Genomic DNA, 22,003 nt, shown 5'->3' on the forward strand with positions numbered 1-22,003 from the left:
CTGTATTGTCACAAAAGCCTAAAAGATAGAAAAACTAACTTCTATGCACAACTGCCATACCCCAAATGCTCATGAGACAATTCCTTCGTAACCCCACTCCATTTCACCAGAGGGTAAGAACCGTGCTCGCCTCCATTTGTGAACAGGGGCAGGGTGGAGGACCAGAGCCCAGAGGGTTATATCTGGAATCACATTTTTACTGTGCCTCCAAGCACAATGACCCCTTTCTACTTTCCCATTTTGAGTTGACAACTCAAAGATGCGAAGATTCTGTTGCTTCCACCTCAAGGCTGGGAAATCAGGACTTTCAGTCAAATCTTTGCAGTCTTCAACATGTATTTTGGCAAGTAGGATGGAATCCTCAGTTCAGTTATGATATTGCCACATTAGATCTTTGAAACAGATGTATTGCCAAGATCTCCCAGACAGCAGTTCCAGAAAATCCAGGTCTTTGGGGATCAGGAACAAAGTACATTTAAAACTTCCAAATTTCTTTATAGCCCAAATTAAAATGAAAACATATTTCTATTCATCCATGTTGCATTCATTCAAGTAATCCAAATCAACACTCATTCACTGGTTGGATCAGGGTTGGCCCCAAGACCCTGTAATATTAAATTACCCAGTTGAGCTTGGTGTTGTACCATGAAATATGGAAACAGCACTGAACTGGATGTCAAATGACACCAGCTCCTGGGCTTTTGATGAAATGATTAATATTAGGATATGATCTAAAACAAGTATTGCTTATACTAAGATAAAATATAATCTTTTTCATCTCCTTCATTCTCATAAAAAATATTAAAATTTGTGTTCAGTGGTCCTCAAATTTACACTTGTAACAACAATTGAAGACCCTAAAGAGCGTTGGTTTACATAGGTTGTATCCGTCTATATTTACCACATTAGAAACTAAAACTGAGAAACTTTAAAAATATTGAATTTATTTTAAAATAACAATACTAAGCACATTACCAATGTTCATCTAAAAAACATATTTTTATTTTTTAAAAACCGTTTCTTTTCCAAAACAAAAAAAAATTGGTGAGGGGCTTCCTTGGTGGCGCAGTGGTAGAGAGTCCGCCTGCCGATGCAGGGGACACGGGTTCGTGCCCCGGTCCGGGAAGATCCCACATGCCGCGGAGTGGCTGGGCCCGTGAGCCATGGCCTCTGGGCCTGCGCATCCGGAGCCTGTGCTCCGCAATGGGAGAGGCCACAGCAGTGAGAGGCCCGCGTACCGCAAAAAAAAAAAAAAAAATTGGTGAGAAGATCTGCACTGGCTGACAAGTTTGCAAATCTCTTAATAGAAGTTAGTTGGATTCTCCTATCTATTTCTGCATCCAATCTGTTGCAATATGTTGTTTTGGTTGAAGCATATGAAGAAAACCTGGCCTCATACAGATAAGTATTTGGAAAAGGGAGGTATACTTTATATATTTTACAGCCTTTTCAGATAACTGTGTATATTCTTCTTTGATTTTATACCAAAACTCAACAAGGATAATTTTTAGGAGTTAGTTGCAATATGGAATCTGAAATCAATAAACTTTTTGTATTTTGTGGAAAGATAACATTGAAAAGGGAAAATGTCATCTTAGTATTATTCTGAAAAGAGTTTTGACCTTCCATGCCCCCAGTCCTTTGGAGGGTCCCTCAACCACTCTTTGAGAATCACTGGCTTTAGTTGCATGCAATGCTGTGCCAGTCGCAGACAAAAAGTTTGAACAAGAGAAAGTCTTCACTCCTCTGAAGGAAAGGCTTTCAGAACGACACAGAATCCATTTGGACAGTTTGGTTTGAGAATGTTTTCAAAACTCAACAAAGATTTGAGTTAAGTCCTGTGTTTTCTATGTCCTCATCATAAATTTCTCTAATTTTTCTCAGAAGCCCCCAAAAAACAACTCTCAGTTTTATTTTCATCAAATTGGCACTGGATGGACTATATAAATAACCCAGATAGGCCTCTCTCTTGCTGTATCTCATTTCCTATCTCAGTATCTCGTGCTTTCACACTTGCACAAGTAATTAAAACCATAATGTCTAGATCACATTTCTCTAGATGACTGCAGTATGCTGATCCGCAATCGTTTGTGAAGTATGTTCACATGTTCCCTAAATTTTTACTATTAGAGTCCAAAGGTTAGCTAATGGTTAACTTTTTATGAATTGGAACAATTCAAGATTATTTCTAAAACAATGTCACTCTTGCTCAGCTTGCATCTAGTACGCTTTCTTGAGTGGAAGAGAAAGGGATGGAGTTACAGCCTCTGCTATTGTAACCCTGTGTATGCCCCTAGGAGTGTGTGATGCATTTGAACATTACCCATCACACGTATTCAAATGCGGAAAAGGTTAAGAATCACTGCTCCAGTCCATCAGACTGAGGCATGGATGACTACCATCTCAGGCCAGGGTGATCAGATGAATGACAACTATGTGGTAACTGGAAATCTGTTATTAACCCCTTCTCTGCCTTAGGTACCATTGTAAGGAATAGGACTTGGAGACAAAATAAACTAGGAGTCAACCACAGAGTAACAAACAGGGTTCAAGAACACTTGATTTTACTGCAACGGCAGGGGCGTGTCACAGAAGCGCCCACAGTCCCAAGGAGGCATGGTCACTGAGCGTGGCCTTGCTCATGTTCTTAGGTTTCTGCAGTTGCTGTGAAGGAAAAGCCAATCCTAGCAGGACTCGTTTACTGGGTTGCAAAGAGGCAATTAGCATCATCTGATAAGCGTTTGTGTGGGAGTGGGGATAGGGATGGGAAAGGAGATGAAGGCAGAAATGAGGATGGAGAAATGGTAGCCAGTAACCATTAATGAGCATCCTTGGTTCAACAGAAGACCAAAAGTATGGTAGTTGGATAACTTCAGAGAGACAGCACCCGGGTACGCTTCTTCAGTGTGAAGCAGAGGCAATAATATTTTATTTATTTATTTATTTATTTATTTATTTATTTTTGGCTGTGTTGGGTCTCCATTGCTGCGCACGGGCTTTCTCTAGTTGTGGCGAGTGGGGGCTACTCTTTGTTGCGGTGCATAGGCTTCTTATTATGGTGGCTTCTCTTGTTGCGGAACACGGGCTCTAGGAGCACAGGCTTCAGTAGTTGTGGCACGTGAGCTCAGTAGCTGTGGCTTGCAGGCTCTAGAGCGCAGGCTCAGTAGCTGTGGTGCACAGACTTAGTTGCTCCGTGGCATGTGGGATCTTCCCTGACCAGGGCTGGAACCCGTGTCCCCTGCATAGGCAGGCAGATTCTTAACCACTGTGCCACCATGGAAGTCCCAGGCAATAATATTTTGAGGAAAGATGGAACACTCTATCAAACTATGAATATTTTGCAGGTGATGAAGGTGGCATAAGGAAAGAAGCTGCGTTCCTCTCTATACTGATAAGAGAAAGTGCCCCTTTATGCCGGTGCTGTTTTATTCTATGCTGATGAGGACCTAGAAAAAGCTACAAATCCCACTTACCATTCTTTGAATTCCTCGGAAGTTCTCCAGATCAGAGAACCCAGTTTCATGAGTGTTGTAAGGAGAGGAGGGAACGATGAAAACACAAGAGAGAAAGGGCTAAGAATTTAAAAGACAGCTTCTTTGAGTAAGCTCTTCAGGCACGTTTCATTGACTCATTTGACTGGCGATATCACAGCGTTTCTGCTCCAGTGGAGCTTACAGTCTGGCTACAGGAGCCAGAGTGATGCAGTGGGGAGGAGAAATGTACAACAAACAAGTAAACAAGCCAGCAAAGAAACCTGTAATGACAAAATGAGAAAAGTGTGGTGAAGAGAGGGTGCCAGAGAAAGACAGTGAGGGGAGACTGAGAACCTTCTTAGAAAAGGGTGGTCAGGCACACCTGATGGTGATTAGGGCCAATCAGCTCCATAAGCTAGAAGAACAGTACTTTGATAGCTCAAATAATTTGCGCACATAATAATAATAATTTCTCTACATTTCAGTGAGGTTCCTTTTGAGAATTTAAGTCACGCTCAGCTGAGGTTAGGAAAGAAATAGTAAAACAACAATATTTACTGAGTGCTTATTCTGAACTCTGATTATGGATCTCAGTCCCCCATCCCCTATCTTTCAATTACAGGTGAAAGAGGAGTAGAATGTCTGGCGGGTGGTACTTATTGGGAGCAAGGGAAGGTAGACAGTCATAATAGTTTTCTATTGCCCTCTGACCAGATACCACAAGCTTAGTGGCTTAAAGCAATACACATTTGTTACCTTACAGCAATAATTTTGTAGTTCAGAAGTAGGAAAGGGGCTAAAATCAAGGTGTGGGCAGGGCTGCACTCCTTCCTGGAGGCTCTAGGGGAGAATCTGTTTTCTCTCTTTCCAGCTTCTAGAAGCCACCCACAAAGGAATGAACAGGGAAAGCCCGGGGCCCCCTTCCTCCATCTTTAAAGGCAGCAATGTGGCATCTCTGTGCCTGTCTTCTGTAGTCCCTTCTGTAGTCTGCCTCCCTCCCCGACTTTTAAGGACTTTTATGATGACACTGGGTCCAGCCCAATAATCCATGAGAACCTCCTTATTTTAAGGTCAGCTGATTAGCAACCTTAATTCCATCTGTAATTTTATTTCCCCTTTGCCATGTAACTTAGCACAGTCACAGTGTCTGGGGATTAGAAAGTGGACATCTTTGGATGGCCACTATTCTGTCTGACACAACAATTGGAAATGAAAGTGGGAAAAGAAATCAACTATACTCCAATAAAAATTAATTTAAAACAATAAAAGTGGGAAAAGAGGCAAAGGCCCTCTGTCCCTTCTGGAGTTCTCTGCTCACTCTCGGAGAGTCATCTTCTCTCTTGCTTGACGTAACCATATTTGTCACAAGAGCTAAAGACATAGTAGTTGAACTACATAATAATTTGTAGGTTTATGTTATCTCGGACAAGAAACAAGGCACTTGTCCTGAATTTCCTTATCTATAACGGGACAAGGTTGAAGTAGATGGTTTCTCAAATCTCCTCTGGTGTTTCTAGTCTCACCTTTGATATATCCATGTCTTTGTAGATTATATTCCAAATTATATTCCGAAGTGTATTATATTCCACCAGGCATGTGTGCTGAACTCCCCAAGGCCACAACATCCTTCTTGACAGTTTCCTGGTTAAGTCACTGTTGTATTTAATATATGCTGCCGGCATCGATGAGGTCTTCCACCCAGGAATCAACACGTGTATTTTGTGGATGTACAAAACATAAGAATAAATCTGACTTTTAAAAAAATTGACTCCTAACTTCTGCTCTGCTCATAGCAATGTGCCTTGCATTGTATCTTGCTCATGTGGAATGATCTGTTGCTTGTGACAGAATTTGCTGTTGCTGTTACAAGCTTTGGAAGTACACATAGCTTGTGACATTAAAATATCTTCTGTTTACACAGCACTTTACGGTTGACAAAATGTTTTTCTATTTTTTGCTTCATATGATCCTCTTTAACAATGTCCTGAGATTAACATACAGTTCTTTAAAATGGGTGTACTTGTAGGGTTAACTGAGTAACCAGTTTTATCATAATCCTGCATAATCATAATTGGGTCTTCGATGCTGCGCGCGGGCTTTCTCCAGTTGCAGTGAGTGAGGGCTCCTCTTCATTGCGGTGTGCAGGCTTCTCATTTCGGTGGCTTCTCTTGTTGTGGAGCACGGGCTCTAGGCTCGCAGACTTCAGTAGCTGTGGCACGCGGGTGCAGTAGTTGTGGCTCATGGGCTCTAGACCACAGACTCAGTAGTTGTGGCTCACGGACTTAGTTGCTCCGCAGCATGTGGGATCTTCCCAGACCAGGGCTCAAACCCGTGTCCCCTGCATTGGCAGGTGGATTTATATGCATCCTTGATCAGGGTAATAGAGGTACTAAGTAATTTGTTGGAAAACTGACCTCGAGTAATTGAAACACGGACTTACTCACATGCTGCATATGTGGCAACAGAGTGATGAGACATCCTTTATATTTTAAATTGGACATCATTTTAATGAGCTATCTCACACTGCCTTTTATCTTTACTTCTGAAAGGAAATGTGTTCATAGAATACGTTCATAGAATGATTAATCATACTTTATTCTCTAGGCATTTTCCTGCCTTCTTATAGTCTTGATATATGTTATTCACAATACATCTTCCTAAACACTTATCTGAGTATAGATAGAATTATACCTAGGCAAAATCCCAAGAGTTACAATATTGCAACCACACATCAAGATGGCATTGTTTGTAGCTGTCTATATTAACTTTCATATGTGGATGAGTTCCCAAAATTATTTTAGAAATTAATAATTTTTCAAAAATAATTCAAACAGCCCACGTATCCTTCTGCCTTTTTAGTTCTTAAGTTCATCTGCATAAAGCAAGAGGGAGACTTTTAGATGAATTGTAAACTCATTTAATTTCCAGACATTGTCTAGTGTTTAAATACTAACATCAAAGCAAAGAGCCAATTATCAGAGTTCATTTGATCTGAAGCCCTGTTGCCTGAATTGCTATAGTTTTCCTTATGCTGAAAAGGAAATCTGTGTCACATCTCAAAGATGTAGTTTTTAAAATCACTTTATCTATAGCAGTTTAACTTGAAACATGTGTTTGGGCTCACTAACCACAAGGAGGCATTGAAGCATCTATTCAAAATGTGAAAAGCAGTTTTATTTTTTTTAAAGTTACACCTACAGTTGCTGAGTTTCATATAAGCAATTATACTGCTTGTGAGTATGCATGCCTTTTAAGTTCATGTTTTGGTCCACGTTCATTTTTTATTTTGACCCCTGCAATAGCAGAAAGTGTTGCCGCTGCTGTTGCCATTGTGGAAGATTTGGGGACAGTAGTAAATCCATGTGTGTTTTCCTTCTGCTGTTCCAACTGACATGAAGGAAAATGGTGGGGCTTTCATCGGTACTGACAAAGTAACTGCATTAACCTTTATTGTCCTTTAACGTTACAAGATCTTTTGACTGTGTGAACAGAAGCATATTTTAGTATTTAGAATTACTTAAATACATATTCGCAACAGCAAGAGTTTTAGCTGAAATCTGTGTGTCAGTTGAGAGTGATTCCAGGACACATCTTCAAAATGCCACATAGGAAGCATAGGACAACCCTCAGAATGGCAGAAAATATTCGCAAACGAAGCAACTGACAAAGGATTAATCTCCAAAATATACAAGCAGCTCATGTAGCTCAATCAAAAAAACAAACAACCCAATCCAAAAATGGGAAGAAGACCTAAATAGACATTTCTCCAAAGAAGATATACAGATTGCCAGCAAACACATGAAAGGATACGCAACATCACTAATCATTAGAGAAATGCAAATCAAAACTACAATGAGGTATCACCTCACACCGTCAGAATGGCCATCATCAAAAAATCTACAGGACTTCCCTGGTGGCACAGTGGTTAAGAATCTGCCTGCCAATGCAGGGGACACAGGTTTGAGCCCTGGTCCAGGAAGATCCCACATGCCACGGAGCAACTAAGCCCGTGCACCACAACTACTGACCCTGAGCGCCACAGCTACTGAAGCCCATGTGCCTAGAGCCCATGCTCCACAACAAGAGAAGCCACCGCAATGAGAAGCCCACACACTGCAACAAAGAGCAGCCCCCACTCACCGCAACTAGAGAGAGTCCATGTGCAGCAACGAAGACCCAACGCAGCCAAAAAATTTTTTTTAAAAATCTACAAACAATAAATGCTGGAGAAGGTGTGGATAAAAGGGAACCCTCCTGCACATTCTTGGTGGGAATGTAAATTGATACAGCCACTATGGAGAACAGTATGGAGGTTACTTAAAAAACTAAAATTAGAACTCCCATATGACCCAGCAATCCCACCACAGGGCATAAAACCATAATTCAAAAGGAGTCACGTACGACAGTGTTCATTGCAGCACTATTTACAATAGTCAGGATGTGGAAGCAACCTAAGCGTCCATCGACAGATGAATGGATAAAGAAGATGTGGCACATATATACAATGGAATATTACTCAGCCATAAAAAGAAACAAAATTGAGTTATTTGTAGTGAGGTGGATGAACCTAGAGTCTGTCATACAGAGTGAACTAAGTCAGAAAGAGAAAAACAAATACTGTATGCTAACACATATATATGGAATCTAAAAAAAAAAAAAAGGTTCTGAAGGACCTAGGGGCAGGACAGCAATAAAGACACAGACGTAGAGAATGGACTTGAGGACACGGGGAGGGGGAAGGGTAAGCTGGGACGAAGTGAGAGAGTGGCATGGACATATATACACTACCAAATGCAAAATAGATAGCTAGTGGGAAGCAGCCGCATAGCACAGGAGAATCAGCTCTGCTTTGTGACCACCTAGAGGGGTGGGATAGGGAGGGTGGGAGGGAGATGCAAGAGGGAGGGGATATGGGGATATACGTATACGTACAGCTGATTCACTTCGTTATACAGCAGCAACTAACACCACAATGTAAAGCAATTATACTCCAATAAAGATGTTAAAAAATAAAAGGCAAAAAAACAAAAAGCCAATATAGTTTTTAAACCTGAGCATAACTTTCTTACGTGCTCTTTTGAACATTCATGTTAAAATTTCCGAAACTTTTCCCGTGTTTCTATAATCCTGATTCTCAGAAGCTTTGCTGATATTGAAAAATATGAACCTCTCTGTTGCAGAATATGCTTCTCAGCACATCTTCCAGAATTAATGCTTAATCCCCTGAGAAGCAAGGACCTCATTCTTAGAAGTTGGATTGTTTCTGCGAGATGCTTCAGAGACAATTCTTTCCTGGAACTGTGGACCATGACACTGTGAAATCCTACTGTGCCATTTTGCCATGTTGACTTGCTCTTTCTGGGTTTTGACATCTGGTTTGCCTTTTAGGATATTCCCAGCCTGTGCGACAAAATATTGACGACTTCAGCACGCAGCAGAACATGCAGCTGGGGAGGCTGTGTGACATCTTAGGTACAGTAAATACTTTTACACAAATGGCTCTTTGGAATGTTTATCAGTGGATGTTGATTAAACGTTCATTTTTTGCTTTTTTTTCTGTACAAGGAAAAGGCTTGGACTTCTAATCTTCTTGCAGGGCAATTGAATGTTTTGTTCCAAAGAACAGATTTATAGTGAAGTCAGTAGAATAAACAAATGACATTTTAACCAATTTACTTGGGTAGTTTTCTAATTCTCTTTGCTGCAGGCTTGAATAAGGATGTATCTCCTATAGCCCCCACTCTTCTTCATTTACTGAATCTGGCAGTGAATGAAGTCAACATTATATATTTGTGTCAATATTGTCTATTATATTATCTGAGGAATGGGTGGAAGGTAACAGAAATGAAAAGCATTATGTTTTCATTATAAGAATAAGAGGGAAATAAAGATAGATTTTTAAAAGAAGGTTTTATTTAAATATATATAATCTAGTTATGAGAAAATAGGAAGTACCTAGTGGAAGGAATTATTAGAAATACAGAGCTTGAGTGATAGACACATCTTTGTAAAAGTCAAGTTCTAATATTGGTTTGGTCAGTTCTAAATCAGACACCAACCAGGGGCCAGGAAGGAAGGATACAAGAACTCTAGGCTTTGGTTGACACTGTTTGAGGTGAGGTTTAAAGAATAAATGTTTCAAAGCCTAAGTAATAATATTGAATCAGTGTGGGAAGTCCTGGCCAGAAATTCAGGGTTAAACGAAAACTAGAATTTTTTAGTTACCAAATAAGAACTTCTTTGTTTTGTTAAAATATAATTGCTTTGGCCCTTATTTAAGCAAAACAAGGAAGAATTTTAAATTATCAATGACCAATTTAGCTGGCTCCCTGGAATGACATACTTTACATGATTCATATATATTTCAGCATCATTATTATTTTATAAATGCCATTTGGTAACAAAAATACATCAGTACTAGAAATTTACAGTGTCCTAAAATAATAATAGGGTAATTGCTTTAATCTATTATCTAGGCACTAATGTTGTTTTTCAACCTTACCAAAAAAAAATTTAATGACTTAAGATTGATTTGTTAGTGCTGAGCTATTTCAACTAAAAACCTGACTGGGTGGAAACCAATGAAGTGCAGCAGAGGGCAGACTTTGCTCTAATTTATTTGAGTAATTTTTTTCTTTAGCTTTTTATATACCTTTCTATATATAGTCCAAACCATCACCAAAGAATTTCCTTACAAAGGATTCTTATTAATAATGAGAAGACTTAAGAGTATTAGGCTTCTATTTTAAATAATTCAATAATTCAGTCTATGTCTATCTGCAATGGAAAATTTTGCTAAGATGAACATTTCTGAGAGATTATTAACCAAATGCCTTTTCTTGGTACACTATCTTCATGATAACAATGCAATCCTAAAACCTCTTCAAGAGAAGTAATAAAAGTGTAGAAGTAAGTGAGAAAATAGAAAAACTACTTGCTTGTGAAGTAAAAATATGAAGAAACTAGGAAAATTAGTGATAATTTTATGGAAGAATAAATGATTATCTTTCTTTAACTTGCGTTAATTCCTAGTAAAGGGTGTTGATTTTTCTGCTTATTCAGGGGAAACAAAGGTAATCTGATCACATTAAGACTTGTTGTTTGGATACTGGCTGTGAAGTCAGGGTGTCAGGTGGAGAGACCTCAACAGCTTGTATCTTCAATTCCTAGATGCGTTAAGCAAGAGGGTGACTGATACTGACTACTGACTAACAGTCAAAACAATCTTCATCTTCTTCTTAATTCCTTTCCAAAATCACCTGTCAATTAATTTGGAACATTTGTTGATTCACAATCAAACCACCCTAATACTGGATATTACTGTTAGTGATTATAGTATTCCTTTGCCAGAAATGAACGGGAAAGGTAAAATTAGTAACATGATTGGTTATCATTTACAACCCAGAAATTTCTTCCCAAGAAAAATTTAGTTTTCTTCTGCTATGGAGACTTTATTAAGTTATTTTTGTTGTTTGCTTTTTGTGTCCTTTTTTTATACTTAAAAAAAAATACTAGTTTGGTTTTAAAGACCACTAGTTTAGTAAGACACTAGTCTCTTCTTGAAAACACGAGATTTCGGATAACGAATTTGATCATTCAGCAGTTGGATACAAGTTATTTAACTACTGTCTCCTCAGTTCATTTATTTTGAGGTTCATGTGACAATGTGGTTTCAACATTAAACAGGAGCCACTTAAATATTTACATTTACGGAGCACCTACTCTGGGCCCAGCTCTGGGCCAGTTCAGAAGACACTGCTTCTAGCCACAAGATGCTCTTCTCCAGAACAGATTTCTCCTGCATGCCATGGGTCTCACTAATTGTGTAAGACTTTCCAGTTCCCGAATCTCTCCGTTCTCCCAGATCCCTTTGGTCAGCTCACAAGTATTTACTGAGTGGCTCCTGCATCCTCGACATTGTACCAGGGCATGGGGGATTATATGAAAAGTATACACCTTGCCTTTATAGAGTTTGGACGGACAAGATTGAAAGATTTGGAACAACAGGATGGAACAGCAGGGGACACTACTTCACCGTGTTTAATCTTGAGGCACTAGTTAAAAGGAGCACAAGTGTGGAAGGCGGGGTGTGGAACCACTGTTAGCTGGCCTAGTCAGGGTGGGCTGTGGAGCAGATTGGTGCATCTGTACTGTCTGCTGAGCACCTACTATGTGCCAGATACTGCACCAGGTGCTTTATATATATTCTTTCATTTCATACTCTCCAAAACTCTGTGCCCCAGGAGACTTTATTCCCCATTTTACAGATGAAGAAAGCAATGCTTAGAAAGGTTAAATAATATGCCCAGGCTCCTAGAAAGCTGAGCAAGCATTTAATCAGTCTATGCTCTGTATCCTCTGCTAAACTGAACAGAGGAGTCTTAAAATCTCTTCTCAGCCCTACTTGACCAAGGAAACATTTTACAGTGCTCCCTCCTCCAACCTTCCCTGGGCACCTGGTCTGCATGTGTCTTGTGTCCACCACCCTCCACCATGTTTTACAGCTGTTTGTACATGTGAAATGGTTGCTCCTCACAGGCAGCATCTCAGCTGCTTTGACTCTGGTATCTCCTTCCATGTCTAGCCAAGTGCTTTGCCCCTACTGATCAGTCAGTTATTTTACAGAAATGAATGGGTGACTCCACCGGCTGCTGGTTTCCTGTACATACTCCCTAAAATATTCTGCAGCCTGGAGTGGGGGTAATCTCTTCTCACTATTCCATTCGGATGGGATATTTAATTAGGATTTCTTTCTATGCACATAATAAGAAGCACATCTTGAGAAGGAGAACAGTTAAATTAAGATAGCATTTCCTTTAAACCAAGAATCACTAGATGTCCTATTTAAGCAATATACTCCTCTTTGGGAATGGAGAAAGGAAAAGGTTGCTTTCCTGAAATAATCATTGCTGTGGTCATAATCAGACCATTTATTTGGACAGAACATTCCCTGAATTGGCCTTGCCAAGTCCAGGCAGCATAAGAAATTGCAATTTCATCAGCTTTCGAAAGTTAACAGTTCTGTTTTATAATTTACTAAAGTTAATGGAATAAATTTTTAAATCACTATGCAAATCCCATTGATATTAATAGGAGTTCTGGAGCTAAATCCCTATGTATTATTTGAAAGTACACTTCCATGGTACCTCACAGCCCTCCTTCTGAAGGAATCATTGTGTCTGTTTTTTTGGTGGTGGTGTTATTTATCTTTTCTTTAGAGAAATGCTAAAGGACAAAAAAGCCACTTAAATTGCTAAGATCTGTACAAAACCAATCTAAATTAACTTGAATGTGGCTTTTGGATATGCTCTTTATTTTAAACTGTGCAACATCAATCTGATACCAGAGTTCGTAATGTCTTTTACCTTTATACCAGTAATTAACATTGTGCCTGTTATTTTTAGATGCCAACGTAAGCGTCATCTACATCTGCTCCCATCGAATGAATGACGAGTTGCTGCTGTATTACAATAAAATCCTGAGTCTACAGGCAGCTGTCAAATCAGGGAATCTTAAGGACAGAAGTGACCTGCGGGACAGGTTCAAAATTATCACCCCTGAAGCTATAAGCATCTTCACTGTGAGTTTGTCTTCTAATTACTATGGCTTCCGGGATGCAGTAAAATTAAATTGGAAATTTTACAACTTGCAACGTCCTGGTGCACGTCAGTGAAATATTATTGCAGGTTTAACAGTTTTACTGATTAGACTACAGGTCGGACGATAGGAAATAAATATCCCAGTTTAACTTGCAGACTTAGCTGAGCTACTGCTGCCCAGTTTCTCTGTAGCTGAAGCCTAATTGTAGTTATTGGGTTGTACCATTAACTAGGTGAATTTATAACATCTACGGTTGCTTTTTCTTAATTTTGTGTGGAGAACACCGAGGCACAGAAAGGCTGGGGCTGCCTGTGGTCACAAGGCTAGTTAAGGACAGAATCTAGACCAGGGCCCCTGTTTTCTGATTTCCACACTGGTATTCCTTGTTATTCCATGGGGTTTTTGTCCCTCAGGGGAATTTGGTCTTATTTACCATATCACATGGTTCATAATGAACAAGGTTCAGATTTTTTTTAAACTTTTTTAGAACTGATTCTTAATGAATGGAACGAATTCTGAGTTGAATCTCATCCCTAGAGAAGAACTTCTGGGAGATTCATAGAACCATGGGGCACGTTCTAGAATAAGGTAGTGCAAGAGATGGCTTGAAATGAATTTCTCTATATTTTAACAAGAATTTAAGCTTTCCATGGTAAACAATCAACATTTTAATACCTAATGGAGGACTTCCCTGGTGGCGCAGTGGTTAAGAATCCACCTGCCAATGCAGAGGGCACAGGTTCAATCCCTGGTCTGGGAAGATTCCACATGCCTCAGAGCAAGTAAGCTTGTGCACCACAACTACTAAGCCTGCACTCTAGAGCCCGCAAGTCACAACTACTGAGCCCGTGTGCCACAACTACTGAAGCCCATGTGCCTAGAGCCCGTGCTCCACAACAAGAGAAGCCATCACAATGAGAAGCCCACGCACCACAATGAAGAGTATCCCCCACTAGACGCAACTAGAGAAGGACCGCGCGCAGCAACGAAGACCCAACACAGCCATAAATTAATTAATTAAATCTTAAAAAAAAAAATAAGAAAGCAGACAAATCATCACCACTTACTTATAATCTTAGAAACTCCCCAATATCCTCCACCAGTGCAAGGATTGCTTTGGTGCTTCCCAGCTATTCCCTGGCTTCAATGTCAGAGTTACTGTGGATATTGGGAAGCAAGGAACTATCATTAGCGTGTGGTAAATTTCCTGATATTCTCCAGCCAGAAACTGGAGCTAATGCCTGGTAGCTGCTAATAAACAGTTTCTGCATATCTGAAATGCCAATATACATTGAAGAGGCATGGAATGGGGAAGGGGCACTAGATTTGGGAAAAGGAAAGTGAGTAAACAGCTAACATTTATCAAATGCTTAGCATACATTTTCTCATTTGATACTTAGAACACAGCAGCAAGACAGAAATTATCAATTTCCTTCTTTGGCTAAGGAAACCAACACTCATCTTCTAATCCCAAGTTACTAGTGGGGACAGAGTATGAAGCCAAATCTGTCTGACCCCAGAACCCTATCCTGATCTGGAATGACAGCCTTGCTCCTGGATGACCTTGTGGCCTTGGGCAAGCCCCTTTACCTCTCTGGTCCTCTGTTATTCATCTGTAAAATGAGGTGATAGATTAGATCATTTCAAAGTCCTTTCCAGCTCTGCAGTCCTATTACCTGAGAAGTGAATCCTCACCGTCCACTCTTCACCTTCTAAGAGGAGATAGGCAGTTGGTACTAACAGATGCGCGGGGTTACATTCATAGTGTAGGTTTGCATCTCTGTGAATAGAAACAATTAGGAAATATTTTTAAGTACTTAATACTTCTCATAGTTTAAGTTTAAATTATTTGAGTAATTAATCACTCATAGGCAATCACCTCTCTAAAATACAAAAAGTAAACTCTTTCAAATCATTTCCTGCTCGTGTTTAGTTACGGCTTTATTTCTTTTTAATGGGTTTGAGAGATTGCATCAGTGCTGACTTTCTTTCAAATGCATGGCCTTGAGGAGATTTTTTTAAAGTGTGCCAAAAATCTGTTTTTACATCTCTCCAAGTTACTCTACAATGTTTGAATTTGTAATGGTGAAAATGCTGTTATAAAGTCATCGTGTATGTCTATTTTTGAACATTTTAATGTTTATGAAGACATCCTAAGCAACTACCTTTTGTCTCAGGTGAAAAAAAAATTAGTGGTGATAAATTAAATGTCGCTATAATGTTATGGAATTAGGAACATTTTAGATTTTTGTCATCTGTGTTAATCCACAGCCTGGATCTGATGATACTGATTTTCTCTAAATGGTCACACAAGACCTGCAGTCAGTAATGTGTCCTCTGCCATCACTTACATTCAAATCTTTATTAAACACACGTTGAACACAATACTGTGGTACCATCTTGCCTGAAGAATAAGGCATGCCCAGAGATGACATAATAGAGTTGCGTAGAATACTTGCCAAGAGAGATAAACAACCCTAGAGCAGACAGAAATCCATTCCGGCCAGAAATGTGCAACTTTAACGTTAGGTTCTATTGCTGCATCTACCAGCCCCTCATCACACTTCATAAAACTACCAGACCTCACTACTCAATCTGTAAAATGGGAGAAATCATGGCATCTATGGCATGAGAACTGTGCTAATACTGAACTTGAATCCTGCCTCTGCTATTTACCAGCTGTGTGACTATGGGCAAATCACCTGAGCCTCAGTTTCCTCGTCTCCAAAACAGGGACTGTTAATTGGTACAGTGTTGTATGGATCAAAGGAAAGAGTACTTAACACGAGAGGATTGCCCCCTTTGAAACATTCTTCTAGGTACCCTGAAAAGCCTACCACATACTTTGTGACTCAAGTCACCAGTTCTACAAGACACATCATTTTTTCACATTTTCTCATTGGAATAATTTGTAGGGAAAGGAAAGGAGTGAACTAAACAAGGGGGATAAACAGTGATCAATTAGATGGGAAACACAAACTCACGAGTTGCTGTCACCAGCCATTGTCTAATGGAACACCGGATTTCCTAGAGCTGCATTCTCGGAAGCAGGTTTTTGAAAATGGATTTAAATTAAGCAAAGGCATACTGCATACACCTAAAGAGCTTAGAATATAACCCTTGCTCTGAAGGAAGGGTTCAACAGGGTAAATCATAAAATCCTCTTCTCAGAGGAGGTTTTTATTTTGTCTTTTGGCGGGGGGGGGAGGCGGAATATACATAACATAAAATTTACCATTTAAATCATTTTAAGTGTACAGTTCAATGAATTAATTACATTCACATTGTTGTGCAATCATCATATCATCCATTTTCAAAACCTTTTCGACACCCCAAGCAGAAACTCTGTCCTCATTAAACAGTATGTCCAGAAGAGCTTTGGTTTTAAAGGGAACATTGTATCACAGCTGGAAGGACCCTAGAGATTTCTAGTTCAACCCCTCATTTGAATGTGGGGAACCAAGGCTCAGAAAGATAGTTTTCTAAATCAACTTGCAAGTTACAAATTCAGACAGGACTAAAATCCAGGGGCTCTCCTCAGTTGCTTTCTCTTATACTCAGCAGTCATACCCTCCAACAGTTTGCAAACTGGTGCAGCAGATACTCCTCAAAATAGTGGCTCGGAATTTCTCCACACTTCAATGCCATATTGAGTAGATAATTTTGACTAAAACCAGGAGAGAAGGTGCTAGTGTACAAAATCCCTTGAACTCCATTAAGACTCTCACGTCTTGCATTATATTATTTGCATGACATTTTAATGACTTTATTTTTTAAAAGTTTTCTCCATAATAATATTGATAATTACTACCATTGATCGAATACCAACTGAATGCCATGCATTATAATAGGTGTTAAACATTTATGATCTTATTTTATCCTTAGAGGAACCCATCAAATGGGTATTTTTATTCCCTTTTAGACGATGGAGAAACTTAGTCTCAAGGAGTCTAAGTCATTTGCCCAAGTTCGGGTTGTTTATAACGGATAGAGCTGGATTCAAAGACAGAACCATTTGACTCCGAGGCCCCATCACTTTCTCGTGTGCCATGATGCTCTCTTCTCTAGAGGAAATGAGCACAATCTTGGGTTCCCATATTCCAGCCTAGGCTATGGCCATCCTCACCTGCTAAAATCCTACCCATCCTTCAAAACTTACCTCAACCCCGACCTCTTTCATAACAATAATACAAGCTCACATTCATTAACTGCTTATATCCAAGGCGCTATTATAAGTGCTTTACATGTATTATCTCATTTAATACTCATAGCATCCTTATGAGGTGGGTACTACTATTACACGCATCTTACAGATGAGGAAACTGAGGCCCAAGAAGAATGAGTAATTTGCCTTTTCAGCTTTCCCCACTAGCACGTGGCCTCTGCCTCCCTCCTCCCTGCCTCCAAGACCCTCTGTAGCTCTTTATGGCCCTTCTCTGCCTTGTATTAGTTATGCATTAATGGTACTCATCTGTGTCCCCACTCCTTGAGAGCAGAGATATGCTTGTATTAGTTTTGGTGTGTGTTGACCATCTGGCTCCATCCTCTGCCCCTTATTAGACATACCGGATTTATTTATTTAATTGAATGAGACAGTCACATGTATTGCTGAGCTGGGTCTAAGTAGTCAAAAATAAAAAGAGTTTTCCATTGGAAAAGAAATTTGAGTCTCACTGAAATTCTCAAATATTTTCCATTCGTGAATCCTTTCTGGAGTGTTGGCTAAGAACCATGATAATCATCATAACAATACATAGTCTCTGAAACGGAATTTTTGGTAGAACTTTGGGAAGAGAGTATCAAGTCAAGTGCCTATTTCCTACTGAATCATTTAAAGGGTTGCCAGAATAGGAGTCCTGAACAGTGAAGAATACTATGGGGTTTTTTCCTTCATTTTTTTGTATTGATTTTCCAGACGCTTTAGTGTTAAACCATGCCAGAAGTGTTGCAGAGATGAATCACTATTATCCAAAGGCCACCAGCCTCTTTTCCTTCTGACAGAAGGATAATTCCACGTGGATCAAATAAATACAGATGCGTAGTAATTAGTTCTATTCCCAGCGAGCCTATTTCCAACACACTAAAGATGTGAGTGATTATGGAACCTCACCCCAACAGCTTCTATCAATTTAAACTGCTAAACAACGGGATAGTTCATAACCCAGCCTGTTATTAATAATGCATTTATTGTGCGTAACATTATAAATTAGGTGTGTGGACCAGAAAAAGAACACCTTTTAACAAGAATAATATGATCTCCCCCCAGAAGCAGCATATGTGCCTGGCCACTCACCTGATGTACAGTCCCAAGGCAATCAAAAGAATAAAAAATCTCATCCAAGGAACAGAAGCCTACATTGTCAGCGGGCTCCTCCACAGAGATGATTTAGCTGTGGCGGATATGTTAGATGTACCCATCCTGGGCCCAGAGCCTGAACTAGCTCATGTCTATAGTACCAAGTCCGGAAGTAAACGGGTCTTTGAAAGCGCCAATGTGCCAGTCCCTCCTGGAATATATGACGTCTATAGTCACCAGCAGGTATGCAGGGTGGACAGGCGAGGCTCTGTTTAAATATTTCACATTCTCTTGACCTTACGGGAACTTTAGGTCTTCTGGTGTCAGCCCTACCCAATGAAGAATATTGTGGAATACTTGAGTTGAGTTGATGGGATCTACTTTAGGCCTTCATGTTTCAAAGCGTCTTCCTAGGGGCCTTACAGAAATTGTAATTCCCAAAGTATTTCTTCATTTGGATTAAGGAACTGAAGGCCCTATTCATATACTAATCTGCTATCAATATTTATTGACTTAACATGGATTAATTCATCAACATATTAGTTAGCAGGACCCTAAGAAATGTGAGAGTAAATTTTGGCTAAAAGGAGCAAGTTTGGAAAGCTCCAGGGAGTGAGCCCTTTCTGCTGAGTCATGTTGCAAAGGGCATGTGGCAGAGGGCTGCAGATATCTGTGGCTCTGTAAAAAAAAAAAAAATCCCAGCTCCTCAGGAAGTGGCCATATAGGAAGGAGGGGGGAAAATTCCAGAAAGGGGAAGTAAAATGGCTCTAGGAGGAAAACTATCTGCTTCTGGGTTTTGCCTTGGTCCGAGTCTATGGCTATGCCTTCTTCCAGCAGATAGTTAGGGCCCTAACTATCTGGAGAACTATTATATAATATTAGTCACTACAAATGTAGCCACTAGAGAACTAGTAATTAGCCACTTTGAGTTAGCTCTGGCAGGTGTTCTCCCATTTAACTATTTTTTTTCACAATAAAGAAAATAAAGAACAAATGGCTGTTAACATTTCCTAACCTCTGTTTCAATACATCTCTTAACCATTACTCTGAGCCAATCACAAGTGATTCCGGGCAGCCACTTCTAGGGAAACTAAAGAACTGTACACAATGAGGATGTTTGTAAGGGACAATATTTAGGGATCACGCTTCTTCTCTCAGTTGCCTGATCCTGATGCTCTGCACCTCATAGCCGCTGAGCCCCAAAATCAAGCTTTTCAACAAATCATACTTTTCAGAGACTAATTTGAAAATTTAGCTTATTAAATTGCCCCAAAAGTGTTTCAGTCTTGCTAGATAGAGTGTCCTTGGGCAATACATGGGCTCATGAAGGAAGTTCCTCTTAAAGATGGCAGCGTCTAGAAAAGGCACAGGCAATCTTAATAGGATTAAAAGAGAGGGGCTCCTCCTAACCTGGCATGTCCCTTCCATTGTCATTAACCTCCACTGGAATTTGAAGGTAACAGAGTGGATTGCTTAACTCTGCTTCCCTGTAGAATACAAGTGAAATGCATTTTTAAATGATACAATTTCATACATGTATATTAAACAATCTTCAAAGCCTTAAACTTAAAATATGTGCAATATTTATACTGAGTGAGTCTTGCTTTTGTCCCCATTGATGAGAACTCAGGCTGTCTTTGCTATGAAATATTTTAGAACTTTGTATGTTAATTGTGGTTAAAGATGCAGGAACATTTAATGCAGTAAAGCCTCCCCCTAATACTGATATTCAGAAGTAGGATAAAAACCTCTCCTCATAGACAAATTGGATTTGAAGGATGTCATTTCACCTATGGCATGTGCAAATTGTATCACAATAAACTAAGTTATAACTAAGGTCCATGCTATCTGTTTGGAAAATGTATCTCTAAGGTCAACAAGAATTGAAGTACTCCACTGAGATTTTTCCACATAGTGCCTATCTGAACATGTCAGCGTTTTGAATTTGCAGATGGTAATGAATCAATAACACTGACTTCTTACCGATGTGCATCATAAACTTAAAGCTGGTGAAAGAAAGCTGTGATTTCTTAATTTAGGTTAATAAATATTCCTGGTTATCAGTTGGATTTTAGCAGTAGACATTTTTCTACTTCTGCCCTACACCAGTATAAAATGTATGCCAATTAAAAAATATATTACATCTTTCGAACAGAGAGATTCAAATAGAAAATGATAAATGTTTGGCAATAGCATAAAGTCATTGGTTTATGATTAAGTAATTTATGTAAAAAATCCAACTTGAGCACAGTGAGCATTTCCTGTTTTGTTCCATAAAGTAACCATGCAAGTTCTCTTTCTGGCATGGGTTCCATATGAAATATTGACAGCTTTGGTTAAATAATCAAAAATGGTGACGCTATTTTAAAGCACTGTTCAATTTTCACTTAAAGATAGCGCATAATTCTTTCCAGTGGTGCAGTCTTTACAATACTATTGATCCTTTTCATTACTGTATGGGATTCATCAACAGGCACCCATTTATAGGATTCTCAGAAGCAACAAACAATAGGATTTAGAAGAAACAGATAATAATTCTGTTAGGAGTTGAAACTTCCAAATATACATACATCCAAACATACAATGAAAAAGGCTGTGCTAGAACAACTTTCCTTACATTGGCAAAAGAATTTTATTGGATATTAACAGTCCAAAGACCATTTCTACTTCTGCAATGTATGACCATAATACAACAAATAGAATCTATCTTCTCGACACAACAGTAGAGAAAGAAGGGATGTAACCTTGGAAGGCACAGTTAAAAAACCTTCCTAGGCTATGCTCATAGCCATATGGTGTGTAGACCAGAGTACTTGTCATTTAAACACCCAAATTATCCAGACACTACTTGATAATTAGGGAGCTAAGACAATTTCATTTTCACCCTAATTGAATACCCCATGGTTGCATGGGGCTTCCAGGGATCCCAAGTGTGCCTGTTTTGGTATCACTTCTACACTGCTGCATAGTGTAACATCCCCAGGAAGATTTGCTGGAAAGACACAACTCAAGAGAACAGATTGTGCCTTTAATCAAAATAATGTTAATCTTCCAGCTCCAGATTTCAACAGAACTATAATCTCGAGTTCTTTCACACTCTTTAGTTTTAAAAAATCCACTTGGTGAACAAAAACGTATCAAAGGTGAAGAGAATAGTGCTGCAGAGGCCTCCTTAAGCACAGACCGTGGCCAAGAACAACGTGGGGTAGGCTCAGGAGAGAGAACGCTTGGTATTGTTTTTTCCGTGCAATATAGACTGGAAAGTCAGATGAGAAGACTAAACAAAAAAATCATTTTGTGATCTAATGAGTTATTTTTCACCAAGGCTCTACTAGAACAGTATTACTTATAATTAAGTAATCTTGCTATAGACTTTTGTCTGATTCAAACTTATCCCAAATGGCTTGTTGACTGTTTGGAAAGTTGCTTCTCTTGCTCCTCACTTCCTTCTCCACCTCACCCTTCTCCTCCACCTCTCTGCAGGCTGAGATGGGCAGCACAGTGGAGAAGAAATGGGCTTAGGTATTGGACTCAGAGCAGCCTGGGTGGAGTCTCTGCTCTGCCACTCAATGCTGTGTGATCATGGGCAAGTTATTTAAATTAGCTGAGTCTCAGTTATTTATACATAAAGCGG

General features: G+C 39.5%; 1 protein-coding gene and 1 long non-coding RNA gene across 4 annotated transcripts in view; one reads left to right on the forward strand and one right to left on the reverse strand.

Moving 5' to 3' along the window:
- The window catches only part of IQCH (IQ motif containing H), a 210,924-nt gene that overhangs the window by 118,765 nt on the left and 70,156 nt on the right, over nucleotides 1-22,003 (forward strand). For 2 of the 3 annotated variants that reach the window (XM_027123407.1, XM_027123408.1), the window contains exons 3-4: nucleotides 8,862-8,945; nucleotides 12,878-13,053. In XM_027123407.1, coding sequence (XP_026979208.1) covers nucleotides 8,862-8,945; nucleotides 12,878-13,053 — 260 coding nt within the window. Of the gene's footprint in view, nucleotides 1-8,861; nucleotides 8,946-12,877; nucleotides 13,054-18,339; nucleotides 18,613-22,003 lie in introns of all 3 variants that reach the window. The other variant, XM_027123406.1, reaches the window with a different exon arrangement.
- Nucleotides 1-22,003, reverse strand: part of LOC113629169 (uncharacterized) — a 191,166-nt gene that overhangs the window by 81,721 nt on the left and 87,442 nt on the right. The window contains exon 3 of the long non-coding RNA XR_003436414.1: nucleotides 14,750-14,853. This is a non-coding gene — a long non-coding RNA (uncharacterized LOC113629169). The remainder of the gene's footprint in view (nucleotides 1-14,749; nucleotides 14,854-22,003) is intronic.

This window comes from Aethalodelphis obliquidens, unplaced genomic scaffold (assembly GCF_003676395.1).
Source record: "Aethalodelphis obliquidens isolate GAN/ISIS:26980383/991018 unplaced genomic scaffold, ASM367639v1 scaffold26, whole genome shotgun sequence".
NCBI classification, from domain to species: domain Eukaryota; kingdom Metazoa; phylum Chordata; class Mammalia; order Artiodactyla; family Delphinidae; genus Aethalodelphis; species Aethalodelphis obliquidens.